At 35.8% G+C, this 20,927-nt stretch overlaps 1 protein-coding gene across 5 annotated transcripts in view; it reads left to right on the top strand.

The window, feature by feature from the left end:
• Thoc2 (THO complex subunit 2) overlaps nt 1-20,927 on the top strand; it is a 124,357-nt gene that overhangs the window by 60,258 nt on the left and 43,172 nt on the right. For all 5 annotated transcript variants that reach the window (XM_016000141.3, XM_076561613.1, XM_076561614.1 and 2 more), the window contains exons 13-19: nt 4,125-4,166; nt 4,576-4,706; nt 4,805-4,906; nt 8,528-8,612; nt 9,475-9,568; nt 9,965-10,045; nt 12,010-12,106. In XM_016000141.3, coding sequence (XP_015855627.1) covers nt 4,125-4,166; nt 4,576-4,706; nt 4,805-4,906; nt 8,528-8,612; nt 9,475-9,568; nt 9,965-10,045; nt 12,010-12,106 — 632 coding nt within the window. The remainder of the gene's footprint in view (nt 1-4,124; nt 4,167-4,575; nt 4,707-4,804; nt 4,907-8,527; nt 8,613-9,474; nt 9,569-9,964; nt 10,046-12,009; nt 12,107-20,927) is intronic.

The raw sequence follows: 20,927 nt of genomic DNA on the forward strand, positions 1-20,927 counted from the left end.
GAACCCTTTTTACCTACAGGGCTAATTTGGTACTGCTTCTTCCTAGGATTACTTGCCTGTACTTTTGGGGAAAGCGAAAATTAAATTATGAGTACATTTCTTTAAACAGATTTAATGTTTAAGGTGTAATTTATTCAAAAGTTAGATGTACATGTTGTTTATTGTTTTATAATAGGAGCTATTTATATATAACAGTTTCCAGCACTGGAAAGAATTTCCAAGTGCAACCTTCCATTACTGTAAATCTTCCTATGAATTATATTTTTAAACTCCAAATTATTATTCTTATTTTATCTTGATATTTAGCCCAGGTTTGCTTTAAACTCCAAATCCTCCCTTCCTCTACTCCTGAGTGTTTAGATTCCAGGCATGTGCCACTACCCTTAGATGTTCTGAATTATTTTATTATTTTTTACTTGAGTATTTAAAAAATATTTTGAATTTATGTGTATGGGTGTTTTGCCTCTACATATGTCTGTTTAGCATATGTGTGCCATGTCTCTGGAGGCCAGAAGAGGGAGTTGAATTAATTAGAACTGGAGTTATAGATAGGTGAAAGCTGCCTCATGGATGCTGAGAATCAGACCTGGGTCCTCTGAAAAACCACTCAGTGATCTTAACTGCTGTACCATCTCTCCAGGCCAGTTCTAAATTATTTTAATGGGACCTGTTTTGGATCCTTTCTAGCAAAAAGGTTTTTCATAAAGTAGTTTTGAGGTATGTATGTGCAGTTTTTAATCTAATATACCATACCTAGGTACTCGATAATTGGTAGCTAATAAGAACATGAACAATGTGTAAGTTAAAATAGTGTCATAATTTTTACAGATATTCTAATCACAAATCCAAGTGTTTTCATTAGAGGTAGCATTTGAAAAATATTCATGGGTTAAAGGCACTAAATTAGGTGATTAGTCATTAGAAGCTATTTGTTTAGTTTTATCTCTAATTCCTTCTTTATTTCCCAACTCTCTCGAAGCCAGTCTTGATGAATCACCTGTCTTCTTTTTTTAATGTTTAACTTTTGTGGTACTGAGTATTGTATAGTGCCATTGTCTGCTCCGCCTTTATAGAGTGATGTTGGAACCTCAGTTCATGTTGATGATGGCCTTTCTAAACCTTGTTTAGTGCTCTGTTTTACTCAAATTTAAAATTCAAATGCTGAAAGCACTTCAGGCATCTTGTAGCTTAAGAGTTGTCATCTTAAAGATAGGAACTGTGTCCTCTTTTCTCTTCAAAAATCTGAGAGCATGGACACTTAGTAAATAATTACACCTAGTACTCACTTCTTTATGTCGCCTATTTCAGCCTGGTGTTCACTGCAGCTTAGACTATTGTATGGATGATGTTTTATGTTACCCCAATATAAAAATGAAGTAAACTAAAAGAAAAAAAACAGATAAATGGAGTAGAATGTTGTTTTAGGGTTTTTATTGCTGTGAATGTATCTTATAAATAAAAACATTTAATTGAGGTGGCTCGCTTATAGTTTCAGAGGTTCAGTCCATTATCATTAGGATGGAAAGCATGGTGGCAGGCAGGCAAGCAGGCAGATGTGCTGGAGCTGAGAGTCCTTATATCTTGATAGGCAGGCAACAGGAAGCTTGAGAAAAAGAGAACTCAAAGCCTACCCCCACACTGACACACTTCCTCCAACAAGGCCACATTTTCTAATAGTGCTGCTCCCTTTGGGGGCCATTTTCTTTCATACCACCACAAATGTGTTTATCTTCTTTAAAAAATTGCTTTAATTTGCATGTATCTCCTGATTTATTTCTATTTAATCTTTGTTGTAATGCACTTTTAATAGGAAATTTTACTGCTCTTCTAGGTAGCGTTGTATTTTCCCATATATATATTTTTAATTTTCCTGCTTATAAAATATTAAGAATTGACACGTGGACATTAGAAACTGACTTGAGTTACTCAGGGAAGTAAACCAGCTAAGTTACTGTGAAAATATTTTATTTCTATGGAATAAAAGTATGTAGTTTCATTAGGCTTATTTAAATCACAGTAAGGTAGGAAAAGGGGTAGACTAACATCCTTAAACTGTAATAAACTATAAGCCTAGTTTTTCCAATTATGGCCTATCCTTATTTCTGCCTCCTACTAGATACACAATATGTTGACTAAATTTTACCAGTCCTCTACCTCAAAGAAAACAACAATAGCTATTTAGTTTTGTTTCTGACGGGCCACTCCTCTATAATTGAATTGTAGGTGGATTTTTCTGTCTCGCCTGCCAGCTCCCAAATAAACAACACTGAGACTTATTACTAATTATAAAATCTTGCCATAACTAAGGCTTGATCCTAACTAGATTCTATAACTTAAATTTACCCATGTTTTTATTAATCTATGTTCTACCATGTGGCTTTTACCTCTATCCCATTTTGTGTGCCTGACTCCTTCTGTGTCTGTCTGGTTTTTCCTCGAGACTCTGCCTTTTGTCTTAGTTCTCTCTGCCCCGAAAATCCTGCCTAGCTATTGGCTGTTAAGCTTTTTATTAAACCAGTCTGAGTGACATTTCTTCATAGTGTATAAAAAGATTATTCCACAACATTGAATTCCTTATTTACTGACAAAATATATGTTGACCCAGTTGTGTCTGTGAAAGAGAACCATATTTTCTTGAACCTGCCAGTTAGAAGAAGAAAATATGTTGGTATGCATCCCAAAACATTGTTAGGTAAAATAAAGCACTTAGAATTCTCTGTGATAATGTCTAGTAATCTGCTCAAAAGCATACAATCAGATTCCCTTCTTTAACAAGAAAATCAAATATTTGTTGTTGCATCGTAGGTTTCTCCTGCCCTTGCTTGATTTTTGAATGCTGATGTCTAGATTGTCCTTAGGTGTCAGTTCTTCATTTGTATTTTGGATTTTCTACCTTTGTAGACATATACACTGATAGGCATCACTAACAGTTTTGTTTGTTTGTTTGTGTAAGGCAGGTCCTTTTATTTAGCTCTGTCTTGGAACTCACTATGTGAGATCAGGCTGACTTTGGACACTCAGAGAGCTGCTTCCCAAGTGCTGGGATTAAAGACATGCACAACTATGCTCAGCTTTCATAGTATCATTTTTTTTTTAGTGGACTAGACGGCATTGTCAAAACAAGTCACTTCAGTGTTCAGTCTGTACTGGGATAATAAAGACCTCAAATGTGATTTTTGTTTTTTTGTCAGCAGTGTCACAAATCATTTGGACTTATTTTTCATTGAGGGCTTTGGTAGTGGTGAATTATAATGCAACTTAAATTCATTTCCTTAGTTTTGGTTATATTAATATTTGATTATATTGGTTCTGTAAACCAGTGGTTCTCACCCTGTGGTTCACGACCATCAGAAAACACACATTTCCAATGATCTTAGGATCTGAGACACTGCTCAGTAACAGAATTACAGTTATGAAGTAGCAACAAATCATTTCATAATTGGGGGTCACCACAACATGAGGAAGAGTATTAAAGGGTCACAGCATTAGGAGGGTTGAGAACTGCTACTGTAAAGGGAATGTGAATTGAAAATGTAAATGCATTAGGACTGAATGGTTTTGATGGTTACAGTTTTGTTAAATTAAGTTTAGTAATTAATACTTAGTATGAGTTTTAGGAAGCTTTTGGTTTATAATGATGTTAAGAAAAGAACTGGCACATAAAATTGATCCTTAGGGTTGAGGATAATAGCCCAGCTAGCAGAGTGCTTATCTAGTGGCCTAAAGCCCTGGCCTTGGTTCTCAGTACTACATAAACTGAGTGTGGTAGCACATACCTGTAATCCTGGGAGGTGGAGGCTGGAGGATCAGAAGTTCAAGGTCAGCCTGGACTACATAGAGGATTGGAAACCAGCTGGGGCCACATGAGACCGTGTCTCATAGACACACACATAAAAATAAAGGAACAAACCCACCCCAGATTCATACTTAAAATTCATGGATTTTAAAATAATTTAGAGGTTAATAGTATACGTGAAAATTTAAAATGTTTATTACTGATATGTTGTATTTCAGATGTACATGTATGTAAAAGGCAAACAACTAAGTAATATGTAATTTAGTTTTTTACATTATAAACTAGGGAAACATAATCAACTTTTAAACATTATTGTTTTAAATTTTAGTTTCAGTCTGATGGAAGCAAACAAGAAGATAAAGAAAGAACGGTAAGAGACTGAAAATATTAAATAATGACTGTGTTTGTCAGCATATAGCATGCTGAACATTTTACTGTGAACAAGATTTAACTATCATCAGAAATAATTAGTTTATACTTTATGTGCTCAATGCAGCATTTGGCAGTTCAGTGAACATTTTCTTTTAAAACTAGCATCCTCGTTTTGAAGATTACCATACCGTATAAGGAAGAAGGTTAATCCCCTCATTGCCTTGCTATTTTGCATCTCTCAACACATTTGCTATCTTGGATGGAGAAAAGACAATGATAGGGTGGGGAATTACATATATTGTGTTATGAGATTTAAAAATAATTTCTTTAAGTCTGCTATTCCTATTTTGAGGGTATATTGAAATAAACCTCTTAATGACATATTTTTTTCCTTGCTTTCTTCTTAGGAAGTTATCCTTAGCTGTTTGCTTAGCATTACTGACCAGGTATTACTTCCATCTCTTTCTTTGATGGACTGCAATGCTTGCATGTCTGAGGAACTATGGGGAATGTTTAAGACATTTCCCTATCAGCATAGGTAAATACTTATTCAAATTGTTAACTCCTGTTAATTCTAGCGCATTAACTTCTAAGCACTTAATGTTTTCTAATTTTTCATCTCATTTTTTTTTAAAGATACCGTTTGTATGGCCAGTGGAAGAATGAAACTTATAACAGTCACCCACTTTTAGTAAAAGTTAAAGCTCAAACAATAGACAGAGCCAAGTATATCATGAAGTAAGTTTTATTGTTTTTATATTAATCCCAATTATGTCTGGATATAATTTTCTTGGTTTCAGCTATCTTGTTTAGAGGCTCAATTTTGAGAAAGCTTATAAATATTTATTAAAGGTATAGCTGATTATATATTGCAGCTAGAATGACTTTATTTTTATGTTAGCTCATTTGAATTACAAGTTAATGTTTTATTTTTATTTTTTTAGATTTATGCGGTGTACACATTCCATGGTTTGCACATGGAGGCTAGGGAATAACTAGTGGGCGTGGGTTCTCTCCTTACTCCATGTGTGCCCTGGCAATCAAGCTCTGTTCATAAGAGTGATATTAATTCTACTTTCTTATAAATTATTTAAAGCTTACAAAAATTGTGTATTTTATGCTATCATTAGTTTAGATACTAAATATGCTTTTCTTTTCTTTTCTTTTCTTTTCTTTTCTTTTCTTTTCTTTTCTTTTCTTTTCTTTTCTTTTCTTTTCTTTTCTTTTCTTTTCTTTCTGAGACAGGGTTTCTCTGTGTAGCTTTGGAGCCTGTCCTGGAACTCGCTCTGTAAACCAGGCTGTCCTCCAACCCACAGAGATCCGCCTGCCTCTGTCTCCTGATCGCTGGGATTAAAGGCGTGCGTCACAATCGCCCAGCTAAATACGCTTTTCTATTTGTTTTCAACAAGGATTTTGTCAGTTTTCCAACCTTTTATAGATACAGTTAATTAAAAGTCATGTATTCTTTGGTTTCACTTGGTACAGTAGTTTGTGATGATACTGTGTTTGCCCAGTGCCATTTTCTCTGGACACTGTCTGCTGGGAAAACAGGCAGGTGCGTGGTCATGGTTTGGCTTAGTGGTTGTTACATAGACTGTATGTAGCAGGGTGGGAAGATAGACAAGAGAAGAAAATATCTAATTAGTTAATGGAGGAAGAAGTTATTGTAGGAAGTAATTGCTGAAGAGGCTTTTAGGCCTATAGATACAGTTTCTAGCTTATCAAAATCAGGTCAGGTTATACACACACACACACACACACACAGTACATAAACACACACACATATATGTATATGAGAATGATCATGCCATATTTATGTGTGTGTGTATTATTACTGTTTTTGCTAGGCACTGAGTGAGTGCTTTATAGTTTCCTTGATTCTCTATACTCTATAACCACAACCTTATTTCTTTTATCTGGAATAGTACAGTCATATTATTCTCTTACTTCAAAATCCTTGGGTGATTTGACAATATTTGGCAGGTTGTACATCAAACTTTATGGCATGGTGATGTGAGAGATACTCCCTGATCTTTCCTACCATATAGTCTATCTCATTTCCTAATGATTATACTTACAGCTGTACTGAACTTACTTGTTTACCTAAATGTACCACACTCCATAGCCTTGCATCCTTTGTATGTATATTTTGTTTCCTTTATTTCTACAAGTTTTCTCTTAGCTTGTCTTTCCCTCTCCTGTGATTTACTCTTAGAAAGTGAGCTCAAATGTCAGTTCTCTGAAGGCTTCCCAGAACATACTGCCAAACAAAATTGATTTGTACCACCAGTACACTTTAGGCAAATTATGCTAGCATTCTACTTGGACACATTACTATGATAGTTTTCCTTTTTGTAATTATATAAAATTCTTGAAAATTATATGGCCATATGGTTTTAATTTCAGTAAATGAATGAGCATACAGAGTCTATATACTAGTATTACCATACAGCATTTCTCTTTCTATGCCTAGCTTAATTCAGTTCCCACAGTGTTCTCCAGTTTTATCCACGTTGTTTTGAAAGTGAAAAAGGGGTTATCAGGTAGTAGCAGAAGGAGAAGTATTGCTGAAAAGAGAGATTTGAAGGAAAGAAATATTGACCAAATGGATCAAGATTTCACATAGATGTAAGGAATAAATATTAGTTATGTATTATACTGTGTGGTGACTAGAGTTAATATATATTTCAAAATTTCTAAGAGAATAGATTTTTTTAAGATTCACACCACAATAAAAAGGTAAGTTTTTGAGGCAATAAAATGATAGTTATCTTGACAGATTCATTCTTCATTGCCTATATAGATTAAAAACATCATATTGCACCCTTATAAAATACATATAGTAAAATGTCTCTCATTCTTTTCTCCATACACTCAATTCTCTCCAAAAGGAGAAAAGTAAAGTAATCAGTATTTAGATGCTTATTTATTCTTCCTGGTGTTTTTATGTATGTTCAAGGCAACATGGATATATTATTTGCACTTTTAATATTATTGATTGCATATAAGTAACCATTCTCAAATTTGTTAGCTTTTTAAAAGGAAAATTGTCAGGAGTAGTGGCAGACTCCTGTATTCCCTATACTTGGGAATCTGAGGCAGAAGGATAATGAGTTTGAGCCCTGCCTTTATTACCTGCTGAGATGAGACTGTGTCAGAAAAACCAATAAAGAAAAAATAACATGAAATTTAAAAAACATGATTTTAAATCTGAGTATCTACTTAGGCCAGGCTTGAGAGCAAGAACTGCTCTCAGTTTTGTGTTCCCATTGTCTAGCTCTGTGCAATAGTAAGCATTAATATGAATGAATGTATACATGAATACAATTATTTAGTGTTGAAAAATATGTATAGGATTTTTAATATACTTGGATTTTTGTTACATTTTAGCTGTAACTGTTTCACCAAACTTTATGAGTTTTCTGCTTAAACTTTTTTATGCTGAGAGTGGAGTATATTAATATTATTTGTATAATTTTATAAGTTTTCAAATCATTAATTTTTCAAATGCTAATTGGTTGTGTTTTATATGCATAGCTTTAAGGTAGAACACCATCAAGAAGGTATTTCCTTAGTTTTACTTATTTTTCCCTTCAGTGTAGTGAAGACAGAGGGAATAGAATAAAAAGTATATAGTGTATGTGAGTAGGGAGACTGTAAACCTTGGCAAGTAGACTGCCCAAGAGCAGTGTTAGAAATAGGGAAAGGCAGAAGAGAATATGATCACAAGTTTAAAACCAATGGTCTCTCTTCTCCATTGGCAGGGAATGGGAGAAACTGAGCTATAGGAAACAAGATGGGGAAGTGGCAGATCATGACATCGTTTAATTATTGGATTGCTTTTATCACACTTGTAGCTGTTTATAGAATTTCTGCTTTTATTATGTAATCATCTCAGAAAAAGCTTCCTATTATGTGTAATAATTGTGCTGAGCTATAAGAGTTTCACTGATACAATTTTTTAGAATCTTGGAAAAAGCACGCTGAGTGCAAAAGAAATAAAGAATAAAAGGAATAAAATTAGTTGATTTTAAAAATTATGTACCTTGAATAAGAAAATGAGAGAACTAATCCCTGAACTGATAAACGAAACCTGGTAAATCTAAAATAATTATGATTCTTTTAAAAAATTTTCATGTATTTGTACAATAAAGTAAGTTTTCTCCTTAATAGATAACTAGCTCTTAAGCTCTGAAATTCCCTTAGAAAGTCTGACTTCTGCTTTTGAGTAGATGAAAATTCAGTTGCTTGTGTGAATCCATTTTGTATGTTTCAGTTTTCCTCTCATGATAAAGAGAGCTTATTAGCATCATGAGTAATGCTATTCAGTATGATCCTTGACATTTCTCTCTGTTGTAGGCGTCTAACCAAGGAAAATGTGAAGCCTTCAGGAAGACAAATTGGCAAGTTGAGCCACAGTAATCCAACCATTTTGTTTGATTATGTAAGTTTTGAAGTTAATATTATTTTAATGATGTAAATTTTAAGATATTTTGGAAAAGGCTGATGAAATGCCAGTTTATGCTAAAACCAAAATTTCACATAATATATTTAACACATTGATCTGTTTCCTAGTAATGTACAACAGAACTGTTAGGTTTTTGAAATTGCTGAATAATGTTTCACTTTGACTCAGTTATATCAATGTTACCTTCTTATTTTTTAAATGGTTTTTTGAGACAGGGTTTCTCTGTGTAGCCTTGGCTGTCCTGGATCTCACTCTGTAGTCCAGGCTGGCCTCGAACTCACAGAGATCCACCTGCCTCTGCTTCCTGAGTGCTGGGATTAAAGTCGTGGGCAACTACCGCCCAGCATTACCTTCTTTTTAAAATTATCGTTATTGAAAATTTCATATAGTGTATTTTGATCATATTCTTTCCCCTCCCACAAGTCTTCTCAGATCTTCCTTGCTGCTTTCCTAGCCGCCAAACTTCATGTTTTCTCTCTCTCTTGGGACAACAAAACAAACAAAAAACCCAACAAACAAAAAATATGTACCTGAAACAAAAAGCAAAGAGTCCATTTTAGAAAGACTCTAAATAATAACATTTAAACCAGGACTAGCCTCTACCATTCCAAAATACAAGTTTAGACCTCGTGGAATTGTTTTCTAGATGGAAAATGTAGCTTAGAAAAAATATTCTATAGGGCAATGATAATGTAATATATTTTATTTATATATAAATGCAAAATAGTAGAACCACTTTTATTGAATTATTTCTAATTTTGGAAAAGTATGAACATTACTTACCATAGGTTTTCTTTTATAGTTTAGTTAATGCAACTTACTCTTCTTGATCTTCCAGATCTTGTCACAAATACAGAAATATGATAACTTAATAACACCTGTAGTAGATTCATTGAAATACCTCACTTCATTGAATTATGATGTCTTGGCCTGTATCCTTTCATGTGAAGCAATATATAGATTTCACGTGTCCCTGTATTTAAATGCTTATGAATGATTTAGTTATTCTTTCTGATTTCCTTTAGCAATAATAAAAGGTTGCTCCACATAGCTGATCTGTGGTCAAACCAAAGTATTGAAAGAGAAATTGTGTGTGTGAGCATGTGTATGCATCCATCTGTGTGAGTGCCTTGTGTTGTATAAAGGGAGAGACTGTTTTACCAAACATGTTGATACAGGTGGACTGTTACTTGTTAGGAAATGAGAAAGAGGGTAACAATGGAGAATTGATATACAATGAGTATGGTTATTTTTATTTCTTCCTGGAGACGTGAAGATTTAATGGTCTTTGTTCCCGATGTGATAATTTTTTTCTTAATGTATGAAAGATTGTATCATTGAAGCTTTAGCTAATCCAGAAAAGGAGAAAATGAAACATGATGACACAACCATCTCTAACTGGCTTCAGAGTAAGTATTCTTCTTTTTCTAAGGATGATAGTACTATTGGTGATACTAAGGAAGTGATCACTACCATGTTTTATTTGCTTACCCTATGCTTTCAGGGGCTTATTTCTCAAAAGGTCTTGATAATCTCAAGCCCCTCAGCTTGTTCTGTAAAGTGTTAGAGACCTTGGGTCTGTATGGAAATTTATTTAGTACTTATTAATGTTCTTTACTCAAGAGCCTGTGTTTGAACTGTGATAGAATTTGAGGAAGCAGTCTCTGTCTATACCAGCCTGAATGTCTTGAGTGTCATCTGATCTGGGAAGCTAAGCAGGTTTGGGCTGGGTTAGTATGTACATGGGAGAATTTAGGGAGGCATTTGGAAGCTGACAATCTCTTTCTTTGTAACTTAGTGTTATTTAGAGGTTACATGCTTTCCTTTTGTAAATATGTGAATCTAAATCTTGCAGTGACTCTCTATTATCCTGTAAAGTTTGATTGTTTTTCCCCCTACAGTATTGGGCATTGAATTTATCCACTCACACATACTAAACAAGCATTTTACCAATTACTCAGCCCATGAAATACTTAGTAAGTGCTATAAGCTAAGTCCTTTAGGATCAGGCTCTTACTAGTCTAGCTTCATATCACCTCACCCCCAGCCCCGTCAGTTCTCAATTCCATTAATACTGAAATTCTGGGCCTTCCATAGACCTTTTGCACCTTATTTCCTCGACATAGATACCCTTCCATGGTCACTCACTTCATCCAGTCCATCTTCTGTTTGTTCATTAGATTTCAAACGAGAAGTTATTTTCTTTGAAAAACTTTCATTGTTAATGCTCCCATCCACAAGTCTGAATGTATTGCTCCTGGTACTCTCACAGAACCAATTTACTCATCATAGCCATTCACTTTTCTGAATTCCCTACCTACCGAACTCTAAGCTCCTTAAGGGGAGGACTAATTTGCACTAATTATTTAGGTGCTTAACAAATAACTGTTAGATAAGTTATAGGTTATTAGATACTCTTGACTTCACTGGGGTTTCCTCTCCTTCAGGAAATGAGAGGGACTATTGTTTAAATTGGTCCTCCTAGACTGAGATGGCTCAGCATTTAAGAGCATTGACTGCTCTCCCAGAGGACCCGGGTTCTAGTCCCAGAACTGATGTAGTGGCCCCCAGCCTTCTATAATTCCAGTTCCGGGGAGTCTGACACCTATTTCTGACTGTGTGGGTGCTAGACACACACATAGTACACAAACATACATGCAGGCAAGACACTCATACGCATAAAAAAATTTAAAAACGTCTCTGTCTGCTTCTAGCCAAGTTACCTGTTTCTTTTGTTGTCTATAACTGTAGCATGTTCTTAGAGGTAAACAATCTTTTTTGACTCCAAAGTTTTTGGGGGTGGGCATTTGGTTGTTTGAGTTTACTTGGTATTCTGCATGACTGAGTCCTAATTGATAGGGCTCATAGATTGAATTAGGGCTCTAGTTTGTACTGTGACCACAATCAAGTTAGGTGATCCATCTCTTTTTCAATTTGCCTCATTGGTAGGTTTATACTAAACTAAGGTGATTACTGTGAGAATTAATATAAGGTGCTTACATATGTATACTTAATAAACATTAGCTATTACCATTGTAAAACTCATTCATTTGCATTAGTCAAATTTTTTTTTCATATGGGGCTGCAGAGATGGCTCAGTGTTAAGAGCACTGGCTGCTCTTCCAGAGGACAAGAGTTCCCAGCACCCACACCTCCTGTCCCAGGGATCTTCTACCTCTTCTAGCTTTCTTAGGCAGCTGATAGGAACATGGTGCACATACAAACATGCAGGAAAACACGAACACACATGAGATAAAAATAAATCTTTAAAAAACTTTTCATACCTCATTTTACTTTAGAAATTGAATTTGTTGAAAGCATACTTACTGTACTTTTTGTTTCATAACTGTTTTTTATTTTTTATTTCATGTAGGTCTGGCTAGTTTCTGTGGTGCAGTGTTCCGTAAATACCCGATTGATCTTGCTGGTCTTCTTCAGTATGTAGCCAATCAGTTAAAGGCAGGCAAAAGGTAAATTTTATGTATATGAAATTCAATAATTCAAGCACTTCTAGTGGTTTTGGAATGTTGAGATTCCTGTTACTTTGAAAGGCTCAGATATCAACTGGAATACCTACTTATTTGTACACTATATTTTTTTAAGGGAGAGTGTCATTTGCAGTCCAGGCTGTCCTCAAAATTAAGATCTTCCCTCAACCTTTTAAGTATTATTATTACATATATAGAGAATTAATTTTTTGACACAGGGTCTCACCATGTAGCCCTGGCCATCCTGGAACTCACTATGAAGTGTAGGCTGGCCTTGAACTCAGAGGACTGCCTCTGCTTCCTGAGTGCTTGGATTAAAAAGAGTCATGTGCCACTATGCCCGCTGTATATTGAATCTTGAAGATAAATTAGAAGTTAATACACAGAGAGAGTTTCTTTAGTATTATAGTATTTGGCTACATACAGGACTCATTAAAAGAATAGTTAACTTATTATTTTTATTAAGCTTTTGAGTAAACGGTTAATAGGGAATGTTGAATATCCTTTTATGACAAAACATAATGCACTGTTGATTACTACATTGCACATTTGATAAAATGTTTCTTTAAGGAGTCTATAGTAAAAAAAACACTTTTGGAATATGACTTTAGAGATATGTAAGACTAATGTGATTTGAACTGTTTCCTTTTTTATAAATACTGTGGGGCCAGTGGCAGTGCTTAGGCTTTGAATAGATAGTACCAGTAGATTGATTATAATCGGATAAATCTATATTGTTTATAGGCGCTTTCTGATATAAAGCCAACAAAAAATAAAAGCTCTTTGGTGTTTCAAACAGGTACTATTTTGGCTTTGGGAAAAAAATAAAAATACATAAACTCTGTGTTTTGTGGGGACACCCTTTCTAGCCTTGTCATTTCTGTTGCTCCTGTGTGCTACTTGTTTCTTTCTACTAGCAATGAGAACACTAGTTTGAATCGCCAATTTAATTTGCTTTATTGTCAATACATATTTGTGACCATTTAGTTAAAACAGTGTTTGTAGCTAGAGTTTTCCTGCCTTGTCCACAGTCAGTACAAATCTCTGTCACCAGCCAGTCCCACAGCCGCTCAGACCCAACCAAGTAAACACAGAGACTTATATTGCTTACAAACTGTATGGCCATGGCAGGCTTCTTGCTAACTGTTCTTATAGCTTAAATTAATCCATTTCCATAAATCTATACCTTGCACGTGGCTCGTGGCTTACCGGTGTCTTCACATGTTGCTTGTCATGGTGGCGGCTAGCAGTGTCTTCCTCAGCCTTCCTGTTCTCTGTTAGTCCCGCCTATACTTCCTGCCTGGCCACTGGCCAATCAGTGTTTTATTTATTGACCAATCAGAGCAATTTGACATACAGACATCCCATAGCACTTCTTCTTCTTTCCTTCCTTCCTTCCTTCCTTCCTTCCTTCCTTCCTTCCTTCCTTCCTTCCTTCCTTCCTTCCTTCCTTCCTTCCTTCCTTTCTTTTTTTTTAAAGAGGAAGGTTTTAACTTTTACACATCTCCAAAGCCAGCTTGGTATATTTGGGAATTTGGGCGTAGCTTCTCTTACTACTTCCTGCTGGAGGGGGGCGCTGTATCTTATGGGGACACAAAGAAAATTTAAGGATCATGGAGTAGTCCGTGAGGCTGTATTGTCTGAGCCAGTTGCCTTGAAACAGTTTTGGATGTTGGATCATCTGAGCCTTGGTGTCATCAGAGACCTTTTAGGGGGGTCTTGGCTGGCCAAACCTGATGTATCTTAATCTGGAACAAATCCATACCCTCTGGCTTTCTGTGGAAACAAAAGCAGAGCCTTCTTTCCAAAGCAACATATTCTTACATCCAAATTTTGAAGTCAAGGTACCTTTAAAATATACATTTTGGCATAACTCAACAGCTTTTGCAATCAAATGTTTTTTTTTTCAGTTACGAATATCAAAGAGAACATAATCCAGATTTTTTGTGTGATAGCCATCTTTATGTGGCTTATTTTTTTATATTACCTTGAGCCTATTGCTTTAAACTGCAGCATTCTAAGACTGAAATAGTGCTGTGGCTGCTGGCTCCGCCCAATTCAGCTTCCCAACATGGTGGTGGTATGTTTACCACCAGCTCTGGGAGCCATCAACTCTCAGAAATAGTGGGTCTATGCTTCTATCAAAGCAACATGTAGCCAAGAAACCTCTTTTTTTTGTTTTTGTTTTGTACTAGCAAAGGCTAAATCCACCACGTAGCTTAATGTGCCACTTGCAGAGGCTTCATTTCCGCCATACTGCAGGTCAACCCGCCATAGTAGCTCAAACACATAGGCTGCCACTAGCTTGAAAGAGACAACTAGGAACTGTTTTTAGCTCTGTTTTAGAATCTTTTTACTCAGGTTTTAGGTGGAAAATCTTGCCAACACGTTGGGCACCATTTGTGGCTTGAGTTTTCCTGCCTAGCCCACAGTCAGGACAAATCTTTGTCACCTGCCAGTCCCACAGCCGCTCAGACCCAACCAAGTAAACACAGAGACTTATTTTGCTTACAAACTGTATGGCCGTGGCAGGCTTCTTGCTAACTGTTCTTATAGCTTAAATTAATTCATTTCCATAAATCTATACCTTGCCACGTGGCTCGTGGCTTACCCGCATCTTTACATGTTGCTTGTCCTGGCAGCGGCTAGCAGTGAGTCCTTCTGCCTTCCTGTTATTTCTTTTTTCCTCTCTGTTAGTCCCGCCTATACTTCCTGCCAGGCCACTGGCCAATCAGTGTTTTATTTATTGACCAATCAGAGCAATTTGACATACAGACCATCCCACAGCAAGTGTTCAAACTTCTGAATGCCTCATTGGTAGTTGTGTATTAGTTTGCATGAAATGGTTTGGTTTGAGAAAGCATGGCAAATTGAAAAGAAGCTCCTGATAAGAATATTAGAAAAGTATATCTTTGACCAGTAACTTGTATATTGATAGGTGTACTTTTACCTTTGGGAAAATTATGTAATTAAAGAAAGTTATAGAAGTCACAAAATGTTATTCCCAGTGACGGTTCTAAATGTTGCAAATAAAAGCGCATACCTAGTGAGGTGTTGTGACAGATGCTTATAATTCCAGAACATTTAGGGGAAAAGCTTGAGTTTGAGGCTAGTATGGGCTATATAGTGAGACTATGTCTCAAAAAATGTACCTGTTGGGGGCTGGAGAGATGGCTCAGTGGTTAAGAACACTGGCTGTTCTTCCAGAGGACCTGGGTTCAATTCCCAGCACCCACATGGCAGCTCACAACTGTCTGTAACTCCAGCTCCAGTGGATCTGATACCCTCACACAGATATACATACAGGCAAAATACCAATGCATATGAAATAAATTTTAAAAAAAAAATGTACCTGTTAACACAGAACTAGAACATGCTCAGATACCACAACAAGGGCACTTCTCCCTTTGTCTGTCCTTCTTATCCCCTCTCTTTTCTAATTAAGTGTGGGTATTGGAGGGCTTTATTCATTTTTATTGTTTGGAGTTTTAGGCAGATGGCTTTGTACTGGTAAACTTAGTGTCCTGAATTTGAGGAGAAGGAAAATATTATTGGAGCAGCTGATGAAAATGAAATATGAATAGTAGATTAAATATTAGAATTACTGAAGTTGGTAACGGCTGTGGTTGTGTGAACACGTGGCTCTGTTCTAATGCACATTCTTAGACATTTGAGGGAGTAAACGACTGTGGTTTAAACAATTTACTCTTCTGGTTCATTCTGTAAAGGATTTTGTGGCAAATTCCTGAATGAAGCAACATGAAAGCGATGATTGTTTTGTCCTCCATTTCAGAGGGTTCAGTCTGGAGGTAGCAACTGTACATGTAACCAACTGTCTTATTAAATAAGAAACACAGAACCAATGTAAAAGAGAAAGCCAAGAAATCAGAGCTCAGAGCTAAAATCTCACCCTTCCTCCTACGGTGGTCCCAGCTTCCCGAAAGAGAGCTATTTCCCTGTGTGTAAGTCGTTTCATAGTCATTCTGCCTTCTCTTTGGTTGTAAACCCAAACATGTGACTGCCTCGTCACTGTCTGTATGTACAACCCTCTAGGTCTTAAAGGCATATGTCTCCAGTGCTGGCTGTATCCCTGAACACACAGAGATCTATGGGATTAAAGGCGTGTGCCACCACTGCCACACTCTGTCTATGGCTCTAATAGCTCTGACCCCCGAGCAACTTTATTTATTAACATACAATCAAAATCACATTTCAGTACAATTAGAATACCACCACATTTCCCCTTTTCTATTTTAATAAAAAAAAAGCAAAAGGTTATAACTAACAAAAGAAAAACTATATACAAAAGTACAATAACTATATACAATATATACAAGTAATAAATACCTAAACAGGTATTTGACAAATCAGAGAAAATAATTCTATTATCTATCCTATTTTGGTAAATCCAAGATGTAACTAATGTACTTTCTATCCTAATTAATTTTCAACTATAACTAACTAATCTTCAACTCCCTCAGAGACCCAAGAAGGAAATAATATTAGCTAACAAAAATAAAAACAGGAAGTGCATGCAAGCAACTTCCAAAAAAATTTGTGAGTTGACAGAAACAGTCAGCTGCCTGGGCAGTCACCTGAGGTTTCTCTGCAGTGTTGGGGCATCATCTTCAGCCTACAGGCTTAGCATATCTGACAGACTCATTTGTGAAGTAGGATGTACATAAGGTCAACAGTTCAACCTCACATTGGATGAGAGCAGTCCATGTACCAGAAACACCTGAATTCCACTACTGTCCTGTCATGATTCAGGATTTTAAATTCTGGAAATTGTTGACAGTTTTTTAATTCAGCTGTCCATTCTTCTTGGCTGTGTATATATGGCTTCATCTCAACATCCCCTTCTTCTCCACATCCCTCTATTAAATGCCAGTCTACTTTCGAGAGGCGTGAGCTTTCAGCTGCTGTTCCATTGCACAACAGAAGCCATCGGCCCTCTGCCTGTTAAGCTGCCTTCGAAGAAAAGGGCACCGTACCTTTTCTGGATTGCGAAGGCCACTTCAGGGATGGGGCCATATTGTCCTGGCCTCAGAAGATGCCTTTTAATAAAGATGTAACCACACTTGTTTTGGCAAGAATCAGCAGTCCTTTGTTTCGTGTTCTGTCTGTCCATTTTGTCCTGTTGATTCGAGGATACTTTGTTGTCCAGTGGCTAACTTTTGCCACAATGAAAGTTGACTCCATATGCAGTTTCTTCAATGCCCATATTTTCTCTGAAGTAGATTGGTACTGCCAGGAGCTGACATGTCTCAAAAAAGAAAAATTTTCTAAGTTATTAAAACATTTTAAATGCCATATTCTGTAGATCTCTGAAGGGTTTGAAGATGACCTGTCTAAAACATCTCTGCTCAATTTTTAAAACATATCTAATATGACTACAAGTTCTATTGTAATGTCTAACTACTAACTTTCATTTCTTTATATCCTAATAGTTGGTAATAATAACATTCAAGGATCAGAAAATTGCATTACATTGTTAAATGAATGGTATAAATACAATTAGAAATATACATATAGCATTTTCTAACAATATCAGTTTCAAATTTGTATACAATATAAAACAATCCAATCCAATGTAAAGTATTTAAAACTAGTAATTGTCTTTTTCTTTTCTTTCTTTCTTTTCTTTTTTAAACAAGAACCTTATAATCTCCTTTGCTTAGCCTTTTTCCTAACCCTTGACAAAAACTTGTAACCAACCCCCCTAAACATTGGAAATTATCCCAGACCCAAAACCCATTAAAAAGACCAAAAAACCACCTGCCCCACACCACCTCTTTGGGAATGTGGGCATCGTATTCTTAAAATTGCTTCCTGCTGGGTATGGGAGAAGTTATCTTTATCCTGAAAGAAAAATTTTAGGTTAATTGTCAAATTCTAGGAAAGGTAACTATATCCTTCATTATCCAGTCTGTGTATAATGCCAAATTTCAGGGTTTATCTCAAGTCCTTATTCAAGTAGTCTTTGAGACTGGATCATCTCAGCTAGTCATCTCAAAATTGCTCTGAGCACCTTGTAGTTCAAAGCTGATCTATGGATGATGTTTATCAGCTTAATGATATTATTATTGTCCACGTGGAATTGTTGTTGTTGTGGGGCCCCATCTTCTTTCTGGAGACTTCAGTTGATGTTAGGCCTGGCCGTGATTTCCTGCAGAAAACTGATAAGAGACTCGAACACAAAGACATATATATGCAGCTAATTGAAGCCTTTTTTTTCTAGAATTAGTTAGTACTCTATATGACCATTCATATCTTAACAAAGTTGTATAAATATCTATATATATTAATCTTGTAAATTTTGATATAAAATTCATACTTTAAGAAAAGTTTAAAGAATCAGAATAGAATCAAAGAGTTGAGATTAGTAATAGAATAGTCCCTTAATTAATTTGGCTTTTGTCCTGTCCCATAGCAGAAGATGGCTCTTTTATTCTGGCATGATACGGGGAGTTTGCATTTTGTAGAAACAAAAGCAAAACCTCGTCCCCAATGTAATACATACCCTCGTTTCCATTCTGAGGTCAGCACATCCTTAAAGTATATAGGCTGATTTAATTCTGTAGGTTTTTCTATTATCCAATGTCTCTCTGCAGCTGTTGTTCCTTTCTCATTGGCATTGAGAAAATTCAAAGTTAGAAGAACATTATGCAGTCTATTTCTGGGAGTTTTTGTTACTCCTTTCTGTTTATTTAGCATATCCTTTAGAGTTCTGTTTGATCTTGCTATAACTGCTTGACCTGTAGGATTATGTGGTATGCCTGTAATATGCTTTATATTGTAATAAGCAAAAAACTGTTTCATTTTAGCAGAGACATATGATGGAGCATTGTCAGTTTTGATTTGTGCAGGTATACCCATGATGGCCATAACTTCTAGCAAATGAGTGATTACAGAATCAGCTTTTTCAGAACTCAAAGCAGTTGCCCATTGAAATCCTGAATAAGTATCGAAGGTGTGGTGTACATATTTCAATTTTCCAAATTCTGCAAAGTGAAATATGTCCATCTGCCATATCTCATTCCTCTGAGTACCCTTTGGGTTACATCCTGCTGGTAATGGCATTTGATTGTAGAAGGAACAAGTAGGACATTTCTTTACTATTTCTTTGGCTTGTTGCCAGGTTATAGAAAAATCCTTTTTTAAACCTTTACTATTGACGTGATGCTTTTTATGAAATTCTGAGGCCTCCAGCACATTTCCTATCAATAATTTATCAATCTCATCATTGCCTTGTGCTAGAGGGCCTGGCAGACCAGTATGGGATCGAATGTGAGTTATATATAAAGGATGATTCCTTTTCCTGATTGTATCTTGTAATTGAATAAATAGTGAAGTTAATTCTGAAGCATCAGGGATAAATTCTGCAGTCTCAATATGTAACACCACTCTTTCAGCATACTGAGAATCAGTTACTATGTTGAGAGGTTCTGAAAAATCCATTAATACCAACAGAATAGCATACAATTCTGATTTTTGAACTGAATTATACGGACTTTGAACCACTTTACTTAAATTTTCTGATTTGTAACCTGCCTTTCCTTCTTTGTTGGCATCTGTATAAAATGTACGAACTCCAGATATGGGATTTTGCCGTACAATTCGAGGCAAGATCCAATCAGCTCTCTTTATAAGATCAATTCTATCGCTTTTGGGATATTTGCTGTTAATTTCTCCCAAAAAATTACTGCAAGCTCTTTGCCACGGTTCATTTTCTGTCCATAATTTTTCAATGTCCTCCTTTGTTAATGGTACGACAATTTCTTCTGGGTCTATTCCTGCTAATTGACGAAGTCTCAATTTTCCTTTGCAAATCAAGTCAGATTTTTTTCCACATAAGTTTTTAATTTTTTATTTGGTTTATTTGTTAAAAATATCCATTCCAATATAATATCTTCCCTCTGCATTAATATTCCAGTAGGAGAACGCCTAGAAGGTAAAATAACCAAAATGCAATCCAGCTTTCGATCAATATAATCCACATGCCCTTCATGCACTTTCTTTTCTACCAAGGCCAATTCTTTCTCAGCTTCAGGTGATAATTCTCTTGGACTATTTAAGTCACTATTTGTCACCTTCTAAGGTTTTGAACAAATTAGTCAGTTCATCATTTTTTACCCCAACAATAGTTCATAGATGAGAAATATCTCCAAATAATCTTTGAAAGTCATTAAGAGTCTGTAGTCTATCTCTCCTAATTTGCACCTTTTGGGGTCTAATTTTTTGTAGCTCTATTTTATATCCTAAATAATTAATAGAATCTCCTCTTTGTATCTTTTCAGGAGCAATTTGTAATCCCCAGCAAGGCAAAATTTTCTTTACTTCTTCAAACATTCTTTTTAAAGTATCTGCATTTGAGTCAGCTAGTAAAATATCATCCATATAATGATAAATTATAGATTTAGGAAATTTTTTACGTATCACTTCCAATGGCTGTTGTACAAAATATTGGCACAGAGTTGGGCTATTCAACATTCCCTGTGGGAGGACCCTCCATTGAAATCTTTTAACTGGTTGAGAATTATTGTAAGTAGGCACTGTAAAAGCAAATCTTTCTCTGTCTTTTTCTTGTAAGGGTATTGAAAAGAAACAGTCTTTTAAATCAATAACTATGAGAGGCCATCCTTTTGGTAACAGAGTAGGCAAAGGCATCCCAGATTGTAGAGAGCCCATTGGCTGAATTACTTTGTTAATTGCTCTAAGGTCTGTTACCATTCTCCATTTACCAGATTTCTTTTTAATAACAAATACAGGATAATTCCAAGGGTTGGTTGATTCTTCAATA

Source organism: Peromyscus maniculatus, chromosome X, assembly GCF_049852395.1.
Source record: "Peromyscus maniculatus bairdii isolate BWxNUB_F1_BW_parent chromosome X, HU_Pman_BW_mat_3.1, whole genome shotgun sequence".
Taxonomy (NCBI): domain Eukaryota; kingdom Metazoa; phylum Chordata; class Mammalia; order Rodentia; family Cricetidae; genus Peromyscus; species Peromyscus maniculatus.